This window comes from Mercenaria mercenaria, chromosome 13 (assembly GCF_021730395.1).
Source record: "Mercenaria mercenaria strain notata chromosome 13, MADL_Memer_1, whole genome shotgun sequence".
Taxonomy (NCBI): Eukaryota; Metazoa; Mollusca; class Bivalvia; order Venerida; family Veneridae; genus Mercenaria; species Mercenaria mercenaria.
The window spans coordinates 80,563,356-80,587,950 of record NC_069373.1 but is presented as its reverse complement, the minus strand read 5'-3'; the positions used below and the strand labels follow the sequence as shown (position 1 = coordinate 80,587,950).

The 24,595-nt window shown below is 35.4% G+C and overlaps 1 protein-coding gene across 1 annotated transcript; it reads left to right on the top strand.

Moving 5' to 3' along the window:
- Positions 1–59: 59 nt before the first annotated feature.
- LOC123529102 (selenoprotein K-like) lies at positions 60–22,772 on the top strand. The gene is made up of 6 exons (XM_053522456.1): positions 60–195; positions 8,337–8,421; positions 9,702–9,720; positions 13,183–13,241; positions 16,082–16,125; positions 18,383–22,772. Exons 1-6 carry the CDS (start codon positions 177–179, stop codon positions 18,418–18,420), a joined length of 264 nt encoding a protein of 87 aa, XP_053378431.1. The 5' UTR covers positions 60–176; the 3' UTR covers positions 18,421–22,772.
- The last annotated feature ends 1,823 nt before the right edge of the window (positions 22,773–24,595 follow it).

Genomic DNA, 24,595 nt, shown 5'->3' with positions numbered 1-24,595 from the left:
GTATATATAACTTTTGAAATTTCGAGAATTTTCCTGATGTTGTTACATCATAACATTAGATTTACCGAGAATATTCTAGAAAGAAGGGGAACAATCCATACGATCTTAGCATGTTCTCAACGGGAGATAATACTATTCAAACGGAAGTTGCAGTCATCAAATAAACAAACAGAAAGATGGTCTACATCTCAGGGGGTATAGTTTTCTATGATTTTCATCCTGTATCAATTACGTTAAACACTTTTGCTTGTTAATATCAATAGAAATACAGATGTTCAATGTTATTTCACAGATTTAAGACTATTTATGTAATAGTTTTTAGGAAATCATTGTCTGAAATAGTGCCTAATCATCGATAAAGTGTACTAGTAGTCGGACGTAATAAATTCGAAGGCAGTGGCTACGATTACGGTACCGTAATCCTAGCCTCCGGTTCCAGGATCACGGAAATTCCGTATGCCTAGACACACCTTTGAGAATAAGCTAGGATTACGGAAGTACTTAAGAGGCATCAAAAATATGTTAAGAAATGCTTAAATCATAAATGATGTTGTAAACTTACTTTTTTCACTTAAAATAGCGAAAACGAAATAAAAAAACGTATATGGGAGTTGATTTCAACCGATTCTATATGCGCGGAAATCAAAAGTGACAGGCAAAATAAAATCATAAAAGGACGGGATATGATAAGGACCTAAAATGGCCCCCACTAAATATGCATGTAAAAGTTAACAATGCCATTCCATTGGTAATTAACTATATTTTTCAAAATCCACCAAGATATAACGACCAGACCTCGGTAATGAACCAAAAATAATTGATTATTACATCTGTCTAAGACTTCCGCTGAAAAGATATTTGATCATTTAGAATGAGGGTATAGAAAACTATCTTGCAATATATTTTAGTTTATATTGCTGAACCCTATAAATTGTATGTCGTCACAATACACAGTGATCCAACTACTTGAAACAAATTTTTATTTTGTATTCTAAGGCAGAATGATCGTGCAAAAAACAAGGGAGATAACTCTTTCATGTAAGGACGACCGGAAACTCTTTTAAGAAATAAGATTTTTTTTTTATTTTATACATCTACATTGGCTTATTCTCTAACTATAATGTCTGTTTCGTTTTATTTCGTATCAAGAAAATTTCTAAAACTAAAATTCAAAACTTTCATTTCATATGCGTTACCATAGCAACATGGAAGCAGTTTTGCATTGTTTTGATTTATAGTAATTTAGCGAGTTATTTCACATACTTGATGAAATATTAACTTTTTAAAAAAAAATTTTGCTTCTATATCTCCTTACATATTTAGAGGGGTTTTTTGTTTCGTATACGGAATGTTCTTCTTGTTGTGTGACATTCGTATAAAACAAAACCTTCATCGAATAAATCAGGAGGCAGGACTTTGTCTTACAAGTTTCCATTTTTTTCATATTTTCGGTGATTTTTTTATTTAAATATGTAATGAAGTATTTTTATCAAGTAAGTTGGAAAAAACGACTGTGTTCATTTTACTTGAATAAATAATATACGAGTTGAATATTATTAAATCCTTACCACATAATTAAAACACGCACCCGCAGAAACGTCGCCGGAACCGAGTTAGATCGGTATTACAATTATGGAAGCATATCTATGTAGTGTATTCAACTTAATTTCTTAGATTAAATCAAAAACGTTTCCTTTTACACGGAACTATAATATCGATATGAGAAGCACGAAATATACATTAGCGTATGTAAGATCATTACGGAAGGAGTGACATGAAAGGCACGCAGTTTCACACCAAAATGCCCTTATATATGTAACGTAAAATGCTTCCGATTTCCTGCAAAGGATTTTGGGTTATAGATGAAAGAAAATTATTTCATTATTTTTATTACATTACGTTATATTCCAATTACAATTGTTGCATTTATATTATAAATTGTTTTCATTTTATTCTAATGGTATTAAACACTGAATTCATTAGAGCGGTAGGTATAAGTTGTTTACAAAATAACAATAGGTCATGGTTGCACAGTGAGAAGCAGATAACCCGACTTTCCTCTGGATTACAGCTTTTCCTTACCTTAGATAGAAAGACAGACAGATTTGAGACGAAACGGCTGCAGCGATAAAAAACCGTCACAGTTGCTCAGTACGCACGTGTTAGTCTAAGAAATATCTATGCACGTGCCCACGTAATAGCTAATAAGTGATCTCTATAGTAAGTTTTTCATCATGCCGAGTGATATGTGCGCAGAGGTATTTTTTTATACTAATACATGCGCAGATGTTTAATACTTATACGTGCACACGTAACATAATTCTTATTACGTGCGCAAGTAATAGATATTATGTGCGCACGAAGTAACTAATACGTGCGCATGTTTAAGTATGACAAAAACATCCATGTCCCCCTCTGTGATACCTTAACTACATGTATATACATTCCTCTGTTTTTTAAAAATCATTACAGTTATACTAGAAAAGAGAGAGAGAAAACAACACCTGCATATCGTCACCTCAACGCAAGAAGTGGATAACTGCATTGACTTAAAGAAGAACTTAATGACTTTTTGCGCTAAGGTGACGATATGTTGTTTCATTTTAAATACATATTCATTAACAGTGCAGAGTGCCTAGCTAGTCCAGGCCCGCTTCGATGTTGGGGGTGGGTATTGGGTTTGATCTCCGGCCCCGTCATACCAAAGACGTGGGAAATATTACCAGTAACTCCCTTACTTGGATGCTTGTCATTAAAAAGGAAACTGGTTCTCTGCTCTTACCCTGATGATGGATTCATCAGGAATGAAATGTCAAAATTGATTCATGTAAGTTGTAGAACTTGCTTCACAAGCTCAATAAGGACACTGCAGATTTGCGGATCGCAGGACTGCGAGTGCGATCCCCGCGCGAGGTTTTTCTTCTCCGTGACGAATTGATTCTGACTATAATCATTCGTCCTCCATCTCATAATCATGTGGGGAAGTTGACAATTACTTGCGGACAACAGGTTTTTACTGGTACGAATCCAGGAACTGTAATTAATTAATTGTCTGTTACTGTTGAAAAACGGCGTTATCACGCAAAACAAAACAAGTCACAATCAACCTACAATAAATTATTAAAAACAATAATTTGACGCGTCTTTCGATATTTAGATATTCTTTAAACACAAATATAGCTTAGCTGTTTTGTTTTAAAAATTGTTATAGAATCTATAGGGATTTTATCTTTTATTCATAAAATAAAATATTTCACAATGGAAATGGCATGTCAGTGACATTCATTGACTCAACATACATTTATTTATGAAACTTCGTACGGCGATGAAATGGAATATTTTAAAATTGATGAAACAATTCTGAGTTGTTGACTTACTATTTTTCATATGTCATAAAAAAGAAGTATAAAAACACATGTTTATAACTTTATCACAGACATACAGTAAAAGAATAATTGACTAATTATAGAAATAACGCGGTTAAATGGTTTAAAATATTTTAACTCGCTGCTAAAAATATAAAATCTAAATATGGTTTGCAATCATCAAAGAATAGTACTTTCTGTCGTTTTTGCCAGAAAAAAAAGTTTTACAGGATTTGTTGGGAATCGATCTCGCATACCACTGACACCAGGCATAAAATTCCATTTCAGCCGTCGTGCGTACCGATTGCGTCACAGAGACTTATGTACAAACTACGTCATATTTTTTACATAAAAGAACTATCTACATGTGTCTACTAGTTGCCGTGTGCATGAGTTATCTTTCTTGTCTCTATAACATTATATAAACAATAACAATTTTCTTTTTAAACAACTTTAATTACACTTTATTCTTTCTTTAAAAATGCTGCTTAAACAAAATCAACTTGAATATAATCCCGAATACAGTTCACGTAGATCTAAAACACGTAACTGATCATTAAAATGTCTAGATCTACTTTCAGTTTCACTTTTGTATTAAACTCGGCTCTAAACATTTAATTTTCTTATAAAAAAACTTTTGGTTATCAGTTTCATGGTTTGCCTGACAATTTTCAAAAAAAAAAAAATTTAATGTGGTTTTGGAATGAAAAGTGTATGTATACAGGCCTTGATTTTGCTTGTTCCTTTAAGATTATACTTGCCCAAAATGGCTGATCGGTAACACGAAATAATAGGGCAGGCATGAAAGAAAAACCCTATTTTAAGTGAAATAAGTAAGTTTACAATAACATTTATGCCGTGGCACAGCGGGATTGAAGTGACTAGGGGTGTGAAAGATTTCATCAATTTTCCGCTGCTAAACTGGAAATGAATGATTATGAGGCATATCTCATAAAGTGATTTCCGTCATTAAGATTTATGTCCCCTTGAAGCTCTCCTGTAAACTGACTGGCAAAGTTTTGACCAAAAAAAAAATGAAATTCTGTCTATTTAACCCATTAATGAGACATTATTTATTGTGATCACACTCTGTCTGTTGTTTTAAATGTAATTACTTAAAGAGATGTATTCATTTATTATAACTTAATGATTCTTCACTTGACTGCCATGATATATTCTACCCAAAAGTTCTCCAGCCCCCAAAATGACCTTTGAACGCAACTGAAGAGTTGACACATTTGGTTACAAAATTGCATTAACATCTTGAAATAAACACAGGCACATGGTGGCTGAAGTTCAAAGGAAAGGTGCCGATCGGCTTTTGGCCTTTGATGAAAGGAAGCCCTGTTTGACAGCTAAATGTTGTGATGTATGTGATGTAGTTTGACCTAATTCTACAAGATCTGTACAATTTGTGTATTACCTAATACACTTTTGATTTAAAGGACCGAGATGATTTATGGATTTGCAGTTAAAGTGTTGTGAACTTCGTTTCTTTTCCCTTACTTTAAGGATGTAAATCACAATTTGACATACACATACGCATACACATTATATATGACATACTTCAGCTTGTGTTTAAAAGTGAAGCCTTTCAATGTTCAAGTCTTACTAACAGACTAAAAAAAATAAGCATGAGAAGCTCCACAGCTGGTCAAAGTCACCCTTGTCTACACAGACTGGATTCAAAGGGGGTGGGAGGCCTATGCCGCTCCCCTGCCCTTAGTTGCCCAAGAAGTTACCTTTATTTAACAAAGTGCACCAGAACCCACCATTTCACACTTGTATTTAAAAAATTCCTGGACCCTTGATCTTCTATAACTACCACCAAATTTTGAACTGTAATGTGGCTTTTATATGCGCCTGTCACTTCCTTTGTCCAGATTAATAATATCTGGGTACTCAGAATTTAGACAAAAGATGTAACGGTTGCCACCAATTCATTCCTAACAAAGATGTAACAGAGGCCACCATTTCATTCATATATTTCCAACAACTCCAGGGGGATGACAGCATATATTCTACCTTACCTACCTTTCCCCACCCACACCTCACCACAAACAGGTTGAACAGCTTTGGAGGTCTGCAGTGAGGTCATTATAAACCTTCTGTCTCTTCCTGTGTCCAGATTAATGACATTTGAGTACTCAAAACTTAGACCAGAAAATGCAACAGGGGCCATCATTTCATACACTAAGGGTCTGACAACATCTGAAGCGAGAACAACTGTCCTGTAAAAGGTTTTAGGGAATGAGGGTTGGGAGTGTCCAGATTGTTTGGTATATTGTTGGTCTATATCCACAGCAGTGTCATTCAGTTTTACGAAAATTTGATTAATTATGAAATGAAAGATCTGGTTTAATAAATGTCTGTATGCAAGCATACAAGTTAGTGCTCTGTGAAATTCCTGGTAGAATTTGTCTGCTATGTATGTTCTTACTCTCTGAGATTCATGAATCTGTTTCAATGTTTGTTGTGAAAATTTGTGTTCACTGACTTTACAACAAAAAAATCCCATCCTACCTACCCACTCCTAAAAATCTGGGTCAGAGCACTACAAACAAATAATTTTTTAATTATGGCCTTACTACCTCCAAAACTAATGCAGGTATTCATTTGGAACATCACAGTCATGTGTCTTTGGAGTTATAAAACTAGGTGGTAGAGTCAAGTCACATAACTCTGACAGGTATTTTGGACAAATTATGCCCCCTTCTGGACTTGTTGAAGTTTAGTGTGCAAGTTACTATCTCCAAAATTCATGTAGATATTGATTTGAAACTTCATCAGATTCTATGTCTTTAGGGTTATAAAACAAGATGATAGCATAAAGTCTCATAACTCTGACATGTGTTTTAGCCAAATTATTCCCTTTTGGACTTACAAATTCCTGTTTAAAGTTTTGCGTGGAAGTGACTGTCTCCAAAACTATTGAAACTATATAGATATTTTGATATTTAAGGTAATATTCCTGCTTCTGGGACAACAATTAGAATAGTGAAGCACTGGCTGTCTTACAGACAGCTCTTGTTTGTATCACTGCTTAACAATAAATTACAACAGCAAGAACATTGACTATGGGTTTGGTGTTACTGTATTATCAGATGTATATTGTAATCTTGTAGGAAAAGCCATGATATTAGATAAGTTGTCATAAATTTGCTTTTATTAGGATTAGTTAATAGATCTTGTCTCTTTTTTTATCTCTGCAAAAAAAATGGCATTTGTGCGGAATCATGTGTTGTCAGTTAGGTTTTAAGGGGACGCATGTTGCATGACACAAAACCCTACAATACAACACATGATACGATAATGCAACATGACACATGACATTCATGTGACTATGTTGTATCATTGCTGTCCTGAGCTGTGAAAGGGTTTGTTTTTTATGCCCCCGGCATCTACTGATGCGGGAGGCATATAGTGATTGTCCCGTTCATCCGTCCGTCCGTACGAGGTTAACCAAATGGGACCGTTTCGTCTAGCATCAATACCCCTAACTAGAATGACTTGATACTAATGCAGATGTAACCTGTGACCATTCCTCATCTTCAGACATCACCTGACCTCGGTTTGACCTTGACCTCGTTTTGGACTTAGGTTGCTTTGTATCGACAAGGATGCCACTGGGGGCATCAAGCATTTATTGAACACAGCTCCTTGTTTCTCGTACATGTACATAGTGTATCTGTTATTTACAAATGAGTCAAAGGCCAGTATATTCTTGCTGTTGTGGTCTGTGACAAGTTCTTTCTATCTAACATTAGTTCAGTGATTATTTGGCAGTCTAGGTGTGAGTGCAAACCAGACAGTTCCTGTTGCAGCCAAAGAAGGACTTGCATTGTAATTGTTATGTAACAGACCTGTTACCCTCACTTACACATGCCTAAATGACCAGCATGGATGACGTATTTTGTATTTCACTGGTCAGTTTTCTAATGATGTCTGCTATTACGATGCAATAGCTGCCACCAATGAAATAATTATAGTAAATATTTATGTGCCAATGTGCATAATGACTATTGGAAGAGTTCTCTCACTTGTCAAAGATTCAAACCATGATCTCTTACCATGAATTACTGTTTCAAACAAAATTTGGCTCTTAACTCTGGCTTAGGAAGGTGGTGCCCATTGTAATTAAACAAAGTTTTTCATTCCTGCAGGAACCAGATCCCAGCATTTGCTTCTTTATAGAAGACGTTTTGCAGCAACTTTGTTTACCTAGATTCTGTTCTGCAGACATAACATGTAGTTTAAGCCATTCTCTTCATTTTGAATAGTGAATGGGGCCTGGAGAATATTTTTCAGTAAAATTATGGTCAAAGACATGCAGGAAAACAGTTACTGGTTATATAAGAAATGATATATCCCAAACAGTGATTTGCTCATGAATAAAATCATTATTTGGAGTTTAGATATAAAGGAATTATATCACGAGAGCACATTTGGGATCATATATTATTTTGATTCTAACACGTTATCAATGATTATTACGTATGTCCTTGACGATATTTATTCATCAAATATGTGTCTGATTTCTGCTGATTTCTTTTCCAGTGCACCGCTATGCTGTCTTACACTATGACGTCAGAAAAACAAATTGTTGAATAATACCACACAGTTATTTAGCTTTCTTTGTTTAATTGGAAAACGAATCAGGTTGTGATAGAATATAGGTTGTTGTTGTTTTTTTCATCAATGACTGATCAAGTCACATTCTGTGGACTAGTTGCAAAAACCATTAAACCAACCCTGTGAAAGTTGAAGTTTTTAAACATAGCAAAATAAAGGCCAGTGTGAAAAAATGTTATAACTTGTATTGTATTGGATTGGAAGGGAAAGGTGATAGATTATGGACCCAAAACTGAACGCAAGACCTCTGGAGCCTAGAGATAAAGTTTTGTCATTCTTTTTTACATTGATGTTACCAGTAATTTTAGTTACAAATTTTGTCTTGACATACAATTTCAGGCCAAGTGCAAGAGTCAAAGTCTCCATGGAGATTGTCATTTATTCCAGAAGTTTTCTGGGGGATCATCAACTTTATAGTATTATTGTAAGTAGAATTTTACCTATACTATATATACCTGTAAATAGTGTTCCTTTTGTGCTTCTGCCAGAAAGTAATTATTTGAATTTTTAGTATCAGTAAGATTTTAAGTGAAAACAAAAAGGTTTTATGGAAGAAAAATATTCTTTCCTTAAGCTGATAATTTTAGCAGTAAACTAGAGGAGGCATATTTCTTTGAATCTGCAGTATGAATTGTTCTTTTTGTAACTTATTATATGTATACTAGTCAAAACTTCTAACTCACCCTCCATATATTGGCATTACTTTTCATAATTCTAACTGTACATTTATCAAAATTCTCACAAAGACAAAAATATTATTTAAAAAATCAAATCAAAATTTCAACAAAATCAAATGGTTCAAAGACAGCATTTCATTTCGATCACTGCCCATTTTCAAAAAGTCACAAAAATACGCAAAAGTAATGCTTTTGTTAAATAAAAACAAATATTGATTATAATGATACAGTGTTATAGAAAATGTTTGCTTACTGACATATGATCAAATATCAAATAAGATTTAGTCCAAATATAGTGAAAGATAAATAAATGAATTTTTTTTTGACAAGATTTTCTTGCCATATAACTAGATTCTCTGCTTTGTAACAGTAAGTTGTACATATTTACATGTATTTTTGTTACTAGTATAAAGTAGGTTGAGGCTGTTAAATAAATAAAATGATTCTATTAGCATCATTCCATTTTGTTGAAATTTCATACATCTTTAAAAAATTTGCTATGTATTTTGCTACATATATGAGAAATTGCAGTAATGTGCTGATAGGTATCGATTAGAGTATTTCTGTTTGTAAATGCATGTTTTCCCCAAAAGATAATAGGTAAGGGTAGATTTCTCGGAAGCACAGAGCACCAAAAACACAGCCCCAGAGCCCCAAGATCTCTTAAAACATGTTTGAGTTTTGGAGTTGAGTCCATTCAACATGTTCAATACCTGTGTAACAGAGTTTCATTTAAGCTGATACCAGGGTGTGTGAAGTCAGAAAAACATGATTGGAGATGAAGGAATTGCAGGGAAATTTGTATTTGGTTACTGTAGGTTGCTACTGTTACGTAAATTGAAGTAATTATTTCCAAAAATAATATGAGCCATAATGCGGCAAATCCTTTTCTGCAGGAAAATATGTGTGACATAAGCGAAAAAAAGCCTTAAATATGCCGGATAGTAACATATTTCTTAACTTTTGACTTTAATTATGTGAGGATTGAGCTATTAGTATGTACATGTATGTTTGCTTTCTTTTTCAGTTTCCAAACCATGGTATCTGTAAGTACTTTATCCTCATTTTTAGCTCGACTATTCGAAGAATAGTCTAGCTATTCTACTCACCCTGGCGTCGGCGTCGGCGTCACACCTTGGTTAAGTTTTTGCATGCAAGTACATACAGCCATCAATTAAAGGCATATAGCTTTGAAACTTATTTTTTCTTTTTCTAGGTCAATTACCAACCTCTCTGGGTCAAGTCCCATAACTCTGACATGTATTTTGAGCAATTTATGCCCCCTTTTGGACTTAGAAAATTTTGGTTAAAGTTTTACATGCAAGTTACTATCTCCAAAACTAATGCAGATATTGATTTGAAACTTCACATGTGTCTTCGGGGTTATAAAACTAGTTGATAGCAGCAAGTCCCATAACTCTGACCTTCATTTTGGCCAAATTATGCCCCCTTTTGGACTCAGAAAATTCTGGTTAAAGTTTTGCGTGCAAGTACATACAGCTATTTCTAAAAGGCATAATTATAGATTTGAAACTTATTTTTTCTTTTTCTAGATCAATTACCAACCTCACTGGGTCAAGTCCCATAACTCTGACATGTTTTTTGAGCAAATTATGCCCTCTTTTAGACTTAGAAAATTTTGGTTAAAGTTTTACATGCAAGTTATTATCTCCAAAACTAATACAGATATTGAATTGAAACTTCACATGTGCCTTCGGGGTTATAAAACTAGTTGATAGCAGCAAGTCCCATAACTGATACGCATTTTGGTCAAATTATTCCCCCTTTTGAACTTAAAACTCTTTTGATATTTAACCTTTTTGGGTAATATTTTCCTGCTTCTGGGACAATATTTCGAATAGTCGAGCTTGGCTGTCTTACGGACAGCTCTTGTTTACTTGGAATTGATTAAAACATTATTTGTCTTTTCAAGTTTTTTTCTCAAGAAACAAGTTTCAAGTTTTATTAATAACTTCTCAGTATACGATCAGGCAGTATGAGATCACTTTCTAGTAAAAACAAAGACACATGATCAGTGGAGGACAACTTCTGTTTAAAAACTTGAAAGAAGGGCTTTATATATTTATATAACATGCAGTGAATTATTACCTTTACTCATAATCTAAATACAATAACTCACTATGGTTCCCAACACACAGTGGTTTGGGAGATTATATTGATTTACTTCTGACTGTTTATGTATGAGTGTGTGTGTCTGTCTGTCACAAATCTTGTCCTCGCTCTCAGTCAAACATTTCTCATCCAATCTTCACCGAACTTGAACAAAATGTGTTTGACCATAAGACCTTGGCCAAGTTCGATAACTAGCCAAATCAGCCCAGGTACTTCAGAATTATGACCCTTGAATTACCCAAAATCAGCCTTTTTACTCTTCAAAGGTATATTTGTAGTGATTAAACAGTATATAAAGACTAACTTACTATTTAGATGATGAGGCAGTTGTGGGAGACATGTGCTTTTCTCAAAAGAAGCTGTAGTTATATATTAAAAATAGTTCCTAAGCACAGGTAGTTGAGACTTGAACATAAGTCTATTTATTAGCCTGATGATGGTGGGCTATTCAAATCATTCTGCGTCCGTGGTCCGTCCGTTCGTCAGTCCGTCCGTTAACAATTTCTCGTTATCGCATCTCCTCAGAAACTACTGGGGGGATTTTGACCAAACTTTGTCAGAATGATGTATTGGTACCCTAGTTGTGTTCCCCTGAAAATCAGACTGGTTCAACAATTTTTTAGTGAGTTATGGCCCTTTGTTTATTTCTATAATTTACATAGATTTATATAGGGAAAAACTTTGAAAATCTTGTTGTCCAAAACCACAGAGCCTAGGGCTTTAACATTTGGTATGAAGCATCCTCTAGTGGTCCTCTACCAAGATGATTAAAATTATTTCCCTGGGGTCTAATATGGCCCCACCCCGGGGGTCACATGGTTTATATAGACTTACATAGGGAAAAACTTTGAAAAACCTCTGTCCAAAACCACAGGGCTTAGGGCTTTGATATTTTGTGTGTGACATCATCTAGTGGTCTTCTACTAAGATTGTTCAAATTATCCCCCTAGGATCAAATATGGCCCCGCCCCAGGGGTCACATGGTTTACATAGACTTACATAGGGAGAAACTTTGAAAATATTCTTGTCCAAACCACAAAGCCTAGGGCTTTTGTATTTGTAATGTAGCATCATCTAGTGGTTCTCTACCAAGTTTGTTCAAATTATCCAGCTAGGGTCAAATATGGCGCCGCCCTGGGGGTCACATGGTTCATATAGACTTATATAGGGAAAAGCTTTTAAAATCTTCTTGTCAGTAACCTACAACATTCAGATTTGGTCCACATGTATGGTTTTGAGTGGCAAGATAAACCTTGACATGAGTTGACCTTGATTTTGACCTAGTGACCTACTTTCACATTTCTGTAGCTTCAGCCTTCAAATTTGGACCACATGCATAGTTTTGTGCACCGAAAAAAACTTTGACCTTGACATTGATCTAGTGACCTACTTTCACATTTTTGAAGGTACAGGCTGCAAATTTGGACCACATGCGTAGCTTCGTGTTCCGAAATGAAAGTTGACCTTGATTTTGACCTAGTGACCTACTTTCACATTACTCAAGCTACAGCCTTCCAGTTTGGACCACTGGCATAGTTTTGTGTACCGAAATAAACATTGACCTTAAGATTGACCTAGTGACCTACTTTCAGATATCTCAAACTACAGCCCTCAAACTTGATGCACATGCATAGTTTTGTGTACAAAGAACTTTGTCTTTGAAATTGATCTAGTGACCTACTTTCACATTTCTCAAGCTACAGCTTTCAGATTTGGACCACATGCACAGTGTTAGGTACGGAAAAGAAATTTGACCTTGAGCTAGTCAGTAAGTCTTGAAATTTGGAACTGTCAAAAATGGCACATTGGTGGGCGCCAAGATCACTCTGTGATCTCTTGTTTATTTATTTACATTTAGGTCATAGCAGGTATAATTAGAAATTTTAAATACCTCACTCAGTAACCTAAGGTTTTGGTTAAAATAGGCCTTTCTGGTGCTGTGAGGGACAGCTGTATTCTACTAAAAAAAATCCCTTTGTTTTTCATAAGATTAATTTGTAAAAGTTCGTAACAAGCATACAGCAAAACAAACACAGTTTTAGAGTAATTTATTTTCACACCAAAAATGTGAATTAATGACACTAGAGCATTCTCTTCTGGGTATTTAATTTGTTAACCTTTACCCTGATGAATTTTTAAAATGAACTCAGTCTGGTATATCATTCAATTCGGGCAGTACCATTTATTATTTGAAGGGATGTCCATTGAAACTTTACTGACTGAATAGCAAACAGTGCAGACCATCATCAACCTGCACAGATGCAAAGGCAGAATCACTTCCTGCCAGCATCTGTTTAAATCCTACTGTGCCAATCTGATGTTTTGAGTTAATGTTACAATGTGTTTTAAAATTTCTTTTCTTGTTTTCTCAACAGCCAAGTAAAACAAAGTATGGGAACAGTTACACGTCAGATTATAAACCAGGCGGTGATGGGTAAGCATCTTTTATTATTTACCTATATAAATTCTGTCAAAAATACTGCTCGTATTTCACAAGGAAATTTGAATCAGAATCATTCCGTAGTAAATTGCGATGTCGCACTTGCCGTGGTTAGGTTTCGATAATGATACTTTTAATTATGTTTTAGGAACAGCAAAAGTAGAATGTTAAGCTACATGTAATGGAAGTGTTAAAAATACTGCTTTTCATTACCAGTAAAATAGTTATTCTTTCGTGACCCAAGTTTTTTTTTTTCAAATGTCCCCAAGTATTTGCTTTAATGAAGCCCTTTGACCCCACTTCTGGAATAAACACTGCATAGCAATATTTTATAAGGTATGAAACACTGTAGTGAGATATCAGAGCAAGATAATGATCTATGGCCACTGAAAATTATACATTAAGGGAAATACATAAAAGGATGAAATTATCTATTTCCATTGCGTTCCCCTCAAGAAATGGTCTGACGTTCAAAGATATGCATACTATTACCACTGAAAAGATGGGCTTAAATAAAAATTTATCACTTTATAATCACAGACATTCAAAAGGATGCAATGGTAATTGACATAAAAAAAGGACTGTTTTAAGAACTGAAATAAATCGCAGTTAAGAAATAATTTATAGCAAAAAGAGTGCTTTAACACTATTTATGCAAGATGGGTGGTTATACGTCAGGCGTAATAATTTCACAAAGGCAGAGCTCTTTTTTTTGGTCCCAACAAGAACTTGAATATCACTGCACGTTAACGTGCCATCATTCTAGCGTAAGCGTGTTTTAACAGAGACAGGCATATTAGAATGCAATAGAAACAATAATAAAGGTTTTGCCAGGCTTAATTAAACGTAAGTTGAAAGAAACTTGTGAGCACAATATCCGTTACAAAGCCAAAAGCGGAGAACAAAACTTGTGATTAGGAGATTACAGGTTTGAACCGTGGGTGAGAGGTAGTACATGTATCTCTGTTTTGGTCTTCCACCACTGTTCCATGTGGGGAAGTTGTCACTTGTTTGTGGATTACAGGTTATTGTAGGTATGGAACCCAGGTCCATTTATAAAGTCTGACTGTCATATACACCTGAAATCTTGTTGGAAGGTATTTTATTGTACCCCCAACAACAAGTTGTAAGGGGGTGTATACTGGTTTCAGGTGTGTCTGTCCGTCTGTGTCTGTCCGTAGACACAATCTTGTGCGCACCGTCTCTCCTCATCCCCTTGACACAATTTAATGAAACTTCACACAAGTGATCAGTAACAACAGTAGTTGTGCATGGGGCATGTTAGGTTCTTTCAGAAAAAAAATTGCAGAGTTACGGAACTTTGTTTTTTGTTGCTATACTATATACATAGACACAATCTTGTGCGCACCATCTCTCCTCATCCCCTTGACACAATTTAATGAAACTTCACACAAGTGATCAGTAACAACAGTAGTTGTGCATGGGACATGTTAGGTTCTTTCAAAAAAAAAATTGCAGAGTTACAGGACTTTGTTTTTTGTTACTATACTATATACATGGACACAATCTTGTGCGCACCATCTCTCCTCATCCCCTTGACACAATTTAATGAAACTTCACACAAGCGATCAGTAACAACAGCAGTTGTGCATGGGGTATGTTAGGTTCTTTCAGAAAAAAAAAATTGCAGAGTTATGGGACTTTGTTTTTTGTTACTATACTATATACGTAGACACAATCTTGTGCGCACCATCTCTCCTCATCCCCTTGACACAATTTAATCAAACTTCACACAAGTGATCAGTAACAACAGTAGTTGTGCATGGGGTATGTTAGGTTCTTTCAACAACAAAAATTGCAGAGTTATGGGACTTTGTTTCTTGTTAACATACTATGTACATACAGTCTGCATATGCAATCTTGTGCGCACCTAATCTTCCGAGGGGCCTCCGTGGCCGAGTGGTTAGAGTCGTTGACTTCAAACCATTTGCCCCTCATCGATGTGGGTTCGAAACCTCATTTGGGGCGTAGAATTCTTCACATGAGGAAGCCATCCAGCTGGCTTACGGAAGGTCGGTGGTTCTACCCAGGTGCCCGCTTGTGATGAAATATGCACGGAGGGGCACCTGGGTAGAACCACCGACCTTCCGTAAGCCAGCTGGATGGCTTCCTCATGTGAAGAATTCTACGCCCCAAATGAGGTTTCGAACCCACATCGATGAGGGGCAAATGGTTTGAAGTCAACGACTCTAACCACTCGGCCTCCGTGCACGGAGGGGCACCTGGGGTCTTCCTCCACCATTAAAGCTGGAAAGCCGCCATATGACCTAAAATTGTGTCGGTGCGACAATAAACCCAACAAAATAAAATAAATAAATAATCTTCCGAACCCTTGCACACAATTTAATGAAACTTCACACAAGTGATCATTACCAACCCTAGTTGTACATGGGGCATGTTACGTTCTTTTACATAAATATTCTGCATAGTTATGGGACTTTGTTTTTTGTTACTATACTGTATACATACAGTCTATATACATACAGTCCACATAATTATGCAATCTTGTGTGCGCCAAATTGCAAAGTACTGTGTCAGTGCATGCGGGGGGGCTGGGGGTGGAGCGGGTACATTCATCACCTTTAGTAATAGCTCTAGTTTTAAAAAGGTTCAAGTATTTTGACCCAAAGCATGGGCAAATAACTGATATTTAATCATATATACAACTTTATGTCCAGTAGTAGAAAAAAAAATTAATTTGAGCGAGTATTCATATTATGTCAAGATTCAGTCAGTCCATTTTATTCAGTGGAGCTTTTGAACATAGTTTATGTAGTTTTTGTCTTGTTTATAAAAACTATTTTGTTTTTCAGGGGCGGTCCTAGACGGAGAATGGGTGGCTTTAGAGGTGGTGGCGGTAAGTGATTTTGAAATTTATCCTAGGGACGTGTCTGGCAGCATTGTTAAAGTCTTTGTCTACAAATCACTTCCTCATAGTAATCCAATCTAAGGTGTAGAATTCTCTTATTTGAGGTATCATGAAAAGCTATCAAAGGTAGAATGGTTCTAAACTGGAACATGTGCATGCTTGAAGTATTGCCTGCAGGGTCATTTGAGGGTATTGTTCAAAATTCTCCATTTGACTTACTTTATGTGAACCTCCTAAATCTAAGGTAACAAGTGTCAGTGACACATAACAACATCTACTCTTTCTTATCTTATCAAAGGGAGGTAACTGCTTTACAGTTTAACACACTGATCTGGTTTGATAAATATGCTTGGGGGAAAAATAGAAACAATTTTATTTCTAACGTAATAGTTATTGGTTTGTCTAATTTGGTACTTGATCCCATATCTAACCATATTAGGTGAAACTGCAGAACTGCTGATGCATTTTAACCTTTAACCCACAGAGGTGTTTGTTTGAAATCTTACTTTTTCTAAACAGTTGTAATAAGGTAGTTAACCCTTACCCTGCTAAATCTCTGTAATGAAGTTATCCATCTTTCAATTTGGATAGTACCGTTCACTGTTTAAAGGGGTACTTACCAAAAGATACTGGCTGAATAGGGAACAATGCAGATCATGATCAGACTGCACGGATGATCTACACTGTTCGCAAAGGCAGAATCAGTAAAGTCCAGCATGACAGCATGTGATGGAGAATATACCTTTAAATTGTGATCTTCCCATACATTCTCATTACAAAAACTTGCTTGTGGTCAAAACTTTTAGTATATGTTTAACAAAACTCATTCCCGATCTTTTTCATTATCAGAATATACCAAGTATATCCTGAAGTTTATAGGGTGTTATCAAATTTTACTTTTTATAAAATTTTATTTATCCGAGTTCAGAACTACTGTAATGCAGGTTCCTGGGGTCATGTGATGTATTTTTGTTAAAGGTGAGCTTTTGTGATTGCCCTGTGTCCGTCGTCCATCTGTTGTCCGTCGTCAACAATTTGACTGTTAACACCCTAGAGGTCACATTTTTGGCCTAATCTTAATGAAATTTGGTCAGAATGTTACCCTCAATAAAATCTTGGATGTGTTTGATATTGGGTCATCTGGGGTCAAAAACTAGGTCACCAGGTCAAATCATAGGAAAAGCTTGTTAACATTCTAGAGGTCACAATTTTGGCTTAATCTTAATGAAACTTGGTCAGAATGTTACCCTCAATAAAATCTTGGACGGTTCCATATTGGGTCATCTGGGGTCAAAAACTAGGTCACCAGGTCAAATCAAAGGAAAAGCTTGTTAACACTGTAGAGGCCACATTTATGACTGTAACTTTATAAAATTTGGTCAGAATGTTAATCTTGATGATCTCAAGGTCCAGTTTGAATCTGGGTCAAAACTAGGTCACCGGGTCAAATCAAAGGAAAAGCTAGCTAACCCTGTAGAGGCCACATTTATGACCAGATCTTAATGAAACTTGGTCAGAATGTTAATTTTGATGATCTATAGGTCAGGATCAAATCTGGGTCAGATAGGGTCAAAAACTAGGTCGCTAGTTCAAATCAAAGCAAAAGCTTGTTCACACTCTAGAGGCTACATTTAAGACTATATCTTCATGAAACTTAGTCAGAATGTTAAACTTGATGATCTTTAGGTCAAGTTTGAATCTGGGTCATGTTGGGTCAAAAACTAGGTCACTGGGTCAAATCAAAGGAAAAGCTAGTTAACACTGTAGAGGCCACATTTATGACCAGATCTTAATGAAACTTGGTAAGAATGTTAATCTTGATGATCTTTAGGTCATGTTCAAACTGGGTCAGGTGGGGTCAAAAACTAGGTCACTAGGTCAGATCAAAGGAAAAGCTTGTTAACACTCCAGAGGCCACATTTATGACTGTATCTTCATGAAACTTGGTCAGAATGTTAAACTTGATGATCTTTAGGTCAAGTTTGAATCTGGGTCATGTCGAGTCAAAAACTAGGTCGTGGGCTTAAATCTAAGGAAAAGCTAGTTAACACCTTAGAGGCCACATTTATGACCATATCTTAATGAAACTTGGTCAGAATGTTATTGATGATCTTTAGGTCAATAGGTCAGGTGAGCGATACAGGGCCTTCATGGCACTCTTGTTTTTGAATGGGACTGATTTTTGCAACTATATTGTACTTATGTATGTATCATTTGTGCTATATTACATGACTTGTTGTTGTAGGAGGTCCAGCAGCACCACCTATGGCGGGAGGAGGATGAGGTCGGTAGATCCCCAGAGTTCTTCTTGTTGCCACGGTGACTAGTTAAGGACACGGGGATCATTTGTTATCAAAACAACAATGCACTTGCTGACATGTGGATTATTCTGTCAAGGATGAGTAATTCCGAAAAAAAAGGTAGACATCTAACATGTGTTATTAATAAGATATTTGTTGTATCCAGTTTCAACTCTTCAGTCACACGTAGAACAATCGGCATCACATAGAACAGTCTGCATTTCATGGAACAAGGAAAAGTTAATCTGAAAAACACTTAAAAGTTGAAACAGTGCAGTTAAACCAGGAAACACTTTTGTTTTCACTTGCAGTGTTTTAATGATTTATTTTCATGGAAAGTTGCAATAAAGTTTTACTTTGTTACATAATAAATCAAGTGGAGAGGTATTACTGCATTTTAAGGACACAGAACAAATAGTGATTATGCACTCCATGTTTTAGGTGTATTGATTTATTACAATAACGGTAGAATAATTCTTCAACAGCTGTTTGGTATATTTATGCAAATCACTTTTACATGAGTTAGTCATAAAGAATCTGTAGGATAATGAGAAATAAAGTACATTGAAAACAACAGAAGCAGTTTATTTATGGTGGGAAACTAATCCTTGAAGCATTTAATTCTTTAGTGCATGTTATATTTTTACATGCAAAAAAATAGAATAGATAGGCATACTGTTTATGTTTGTGTTTTTTTAGCTCAGTTTCAGGTGTTAGAAATATTTGTTACTCTCACTCTGAAGAAAAAAATGGTTTGTAGTGCTGCAAAACTTCGAAATTTAATATTTTATAAGGAAACAAAAAAAAGAAGTTGAAATAGATTTTATTTAAGTAAGATCTCAAGTTTCATATTTGTACTTACTAGTATGGACTTGCGTGATAAATCCGTGTACTACATTATGTGTTCACAAATTGTACCAGAAATTTAATGAAGTGGTTTGCCACACATTAATGTATTTATTTTATTTTAAGTTAGGGGACTGTTGTTGTTGGTATCTGAAGCAAGTGTGTTGTTGTTGAACGCCATGTATTTTCTATGTGCCGATGTGTACCACGGCTTTATGATTAGATATCTGTAAACCTTATTAAGGTTAGATATTTATGATGCTCCTAGAATTTACATGCATTTTTTTAGTCTTGTTAAATTTTTAAAAACAGCAAGTAGTTAGTTAAAAAAATCATAAAAAAAAGATACCAAGCAGTTTTATACAGAAACGTATATTGACCCCCCTTATATATGCAGCATATAACTTGAATATTAATGAAATATCTAATTCTAAGATATGAAACTAAATACATACTATAACTTTTACCACAAATTATTCTTTTAAAATCATATAAAATGTTTTGATCGAACATGTTTATGTTTATAAACAGAAGTATGTATGTAACAGATGTATATATTGATGTATGTTTGTAATCTCAAATGAAAGAAGTTACGTTTTATGAAGACAAATAACCCCTTCTTTAAAGACGATTTTTATCTCCGTAAATAAACATCTGTTAAGTATTCGTTTATAATTACAAAATTACGTCACCAGCGCGCGCGTTTTCCAGCAGTCGAGGGAAGATTGCTCACCGCACCCCAATGAAATATTTCTTGAACCGGGTCTGTTATACATACACTTTGTATTCTTAAAACGATAGCTGACATCATACATACTATTGTATTTTTTTTTAAATCTCAGATCTCCTAATGCAGCTTTAGTGAATATAAATAAATTCTGAAGTCTTCGTTCGAAAAGAAAGAAAATGCTTCTAAAACCCTTTGCCATTGGTTTCTATGGTGGATGATTTCTGCCATTTCGTGTTGGCGGGGTGAAAACACGAAAACTCGACAAAAACCTAATTTGTCGTGTTTTCGTGTTGTCGTGTCGGCGGGGCGAAAAAGCAAAAAACGACACATTTTACGCGAAAACTCGACGTTTAGAGGGCGCCGACACGACAAATTTATCTGTCGAGTGAGTTTCCGTGTTGGCGGGTATAGATATGTCGTGTTGGCGCCCTTTATTTGTCGTATTTTCGTGTTTTTGCACCGCCAACACGAAAACATGACAAATACCTTATCTCTCGAGTGTTTGTGTTTTCTCCCCACCTACACGAAACACGACAAATACATTACTTTTGAGTTTACGTGTTTTCGCCCCGCCGACATGGCAACACGAAAAATGCTACAAATACTTTTCAGACATCGTAGAGTTACTCTGAAACCTATGGTGTCTTGTTTCTGCCATTTCATGTTCCTTCTTTTAAAATGTTGTCAAATAGTTTTTATACATAAAACATGTGATATTTAACAATCTTAATAACAGGATATTTGTTGTTTTCGTACTTAAATAACACTTTGATAAATGCGCGTAGAGGATAATTATCAAACATGTTATTCGATCAGATTACTTATTTATGTGGAATAAGTAAATAACTTAACGGAAAAATTCGCTTATGTAGTGCTTTACATAATTATAAACTAAAACAACAGCTATTGATAATTTCCTAAATATTTAGAAATACAGCTTACTTTATATATTAAATATATACATAATCATTTGAAGGACTACTTTCACATTCACCAATACATATAACTTGATTAAACCTTCCCATTCGTTTTATATATTTTAAATATAAGGGGGGTCAATATACGTTTCCGTAATTTTAAGCATTTTTTGAAACTAAAGATTTGCTCTTTTAGATTTGTCACAACTTTATGTTTATCTTTTGTTATTTTGAGGAAGTTATTTAGTCATAATTTTCCCAACAGAACAAGAGGTTATTATGTGATATTGAATAAATTACATTTTTATGATTGATAAGTTACTTTATTGTGACCTAGTAAGCTGAATTCATGAGAATACATGTATATCCATCTTATATGTATATGATTATAAAACTGTTGATACATTTTAAGGTATGAAGCAGATGAAGTTAGAAGCTTATTACATATTGTCTAATAGCTAGGTTAATTAGGCTTTTTAACAATAAAGGAAGAAGTTAAAAGAGGTATACAAACAAAATAGATTGTGTTTTGTGGTTTTGACACAAAAATATGTTCAGGAGTATTGAATCACTTGACATTTATATCTGTGCAACATTTTAACACCTTATATTTATGAAGTGTAAACTTTGTGATAGATGATGTCTATGAATCCATTGATGTTGTATAAATGAGAGCTACTGTGAGAAAACCTAGATTAGGACCTTGTGACCAGTATGTATCCAATGAAGACTGTACATCCAGGCAATCTTATCTGGTTCCATATTGTTTGCTTATCACTCCATACAAATGATTTTGATAAGCAAACAGAATGGATATGCACATATCTGGATCCTTGCTGGCTGCAAACCCCTAACTTGAATGTTTACACAGTGACACTCAAGTGTTTTTATGTGTGAATCATTTGAAACAAAACAGGGAAATGTATCCTATGACTTGTATTTTATGTCGGAATTAGTTGATTATTTAATAATTACCTATGTTCATTGAAAAACATGCAGTGGTGCCGGACATTTTGACTGCATGTATTTGAAAGATGCATTATGTTTAGAGATAGAGTTAACTGTATGTGTCTTAAAGAAACATATGTGTAGAGATAGAGTTGACAGCATGTGTTTTAAAAAAAGTGTGTAGAGCTCCCATTGTTATCCATTTCTCTATGTTAGGGACATGATCTTAGTGAATGAACTTATTTTTTATATTTTTTTTATTAAAAGTTAAATAATTTTATTTTGGTGTGGGGAAGGGGGTCAGTATGAATTTGGTGAATTGTACCATCACATATTTGTACTACTTTTATTGTCCTGTAAAAATATTTCATTCAAGTTCTTGTGTTTAAATGAGTATATAAATAGCATGTTCCAATCTGATAAAAACCCTTACATAGTTTGACTGTATGTATATACCTGTATCCATTATATTTATGCATTTGTAAATACATCTTTTTTTTTCTGATTTTATTACATGTTTTTCATCATTTAAAAGTTATATTTTCATTTTTGTGTTTAACAATACATGCGGCTTTAAATTCGTTTGGAAATTCTTGTAATATTATGATGTAATGATACCCAAAAACAATATTTTTATCAACATTTTTCAGAAGATAACTGTAGTATTTGCTATTTCTTGTTAGTAAGCTGCAAGTTATAATTGGCATTACTTCAAGAATTTCATAACTTGAAAGTTTCTTATTAAAGCAGTTTGTATTTTCCTATGGTAGGGAATAAAAACACAAAATTTCCATATTGTACATGAATTAAAACTATTGAACAAAGTTGCATTTTAACATTGTGAAATCTGATCATAAAATGGAAAGAGTATCATCCTGTTATAAATGGTATATATTGACGAAATAAAAAGGAAGGGATAAATTTGTTATATTTGTTGTTTGTTTTGTTTTATTTTTTTTATGAAACTTTAGTTATAACAGCAACATAATAAGCATTATAAGCACAGCAACTTGTTATGCCCTTCTTTGAAGAATGAGGGGTATATTGTTTTGCTGATGTCTGTCTGTCTCTCGGTCATTCGGTCCATTGATCAATCAGTTTGGATGATAACTCAAGAACGCTAGCCTAGGATCATGAAAGTTGAAAGGGATGTGACCAGCAGATGACTCCTGTTGATTTTGAACTCAGTAGGTCAGTCACAGTAATCCGGAACAGTAAGACCATCTGGAAACCGTTTCAGGATGATGACTTGGGCCTAGGATAACATAAATTAATACAGAGATTGATTATGATCAGCAGATGACCCATATTGATTTTGAGATGAGTAGGTCAAAGATCAAGGTCACAGCATACCGGAACAGTTATTATTATACCAGATTTATATAGCGCCCTTTTCATGATCAATTTCACGTTCAAAGGCGCTTTACATAGTTCAATGCAGCCGCACACGGCGCATAATTCATCCTCTATAGTCCAGACACAGAGCGATCTGACCAGAGGGACAGAGTGAGACAAAGCCCCCACGACAGAGAGATCAGAAATCAGATACAGGCTTGTCCGGCTAACTTAGCCTAGCTCGTTGCAAATAGACAGCCTGGTTCTTTAACGTGCCCAGTGTTGGGTTAGGGTTAGGGTTAGGCACTGATGCACGCAAGGATTGCCTGGGTTCCTGACCAGTACACTCTAGTTGGGTGGGAAACACTGAAAAGCGTTTCTGAAAATTCCCGAGTAGCTGCCGGGGATCGAACCCCCGACCTCAGGATTGGAAGGCCAGTGTGCAAACCACTGAGCTAGCCGTCCACCCAGTTAAACCGTTTCTGGACAATTACTTGAGACATTTGGGCCTAGGATCATGAAACTTAATGGGGATGTTGTTTATGTCCAGCAGATTACCCCTATTGATTTTGAGATCAGTTGGTCAAAGGTATCGAGGTCACATTGATCCGAACAGTTAAACCGTTTCTGGACGATAACTTGAGAGCGCTTGGGTCTAGGATCACGAAACTTAATAGGGAGGTTGATCATGACTAGCAGATGACCCCTATTGATTTTGAGATCAGTAGATCAAAGGTCAAGATCACAGTGACTCGTGAACAGTAGAACATTTTTTGCCTGGTAACTAGAGAATACTTTTGTCTAAGATCACGCCTGATAAAAGGACACTTATGACTGGTAAATGGCCCATAATTATTGATTTTAGGTCAGTACGTCCAAATAATTTCTGTTCCTTGTGCAGTTACTGAATGCATCAATGGGGATTTTTCGTGGTCCTTTGGGATCATTTTGTTTGTTTGTTTGTTTTGGGTTTAACGCCGTTTTTCAACAGTATTTCAGTCATGTAACGGCGGGCAGTTAACCTAACCAGTGTTCCTGGATTCTGTACCAGTACAAACCTGTTCTCCGCAAGTAACTGCCAACTTCCCCACATGAATCAAAGGTGGAGGACTAATGATTTCAGACACAGTGTCGTTTATCAAATAGTCACAGAGAACATACGCCCCGCCCGAGGATCGAACTCGTGACTCCGCGATCCGTAGACCGACGCTCTACCTACTGAGCTAAGCGGGCGGGTCCTTTGGGATCATGGAGTCCAATTGGCGCGTAATATAGTTTCACTTTAGCCGGTGCTAGGGTGCGTGAGAGGTGTTGCAGTTTTCATTTTCTCTCATGAACAGACTCAGTCAAACTGAGCCTGCTATTATTTTGCTTGGTTGCAT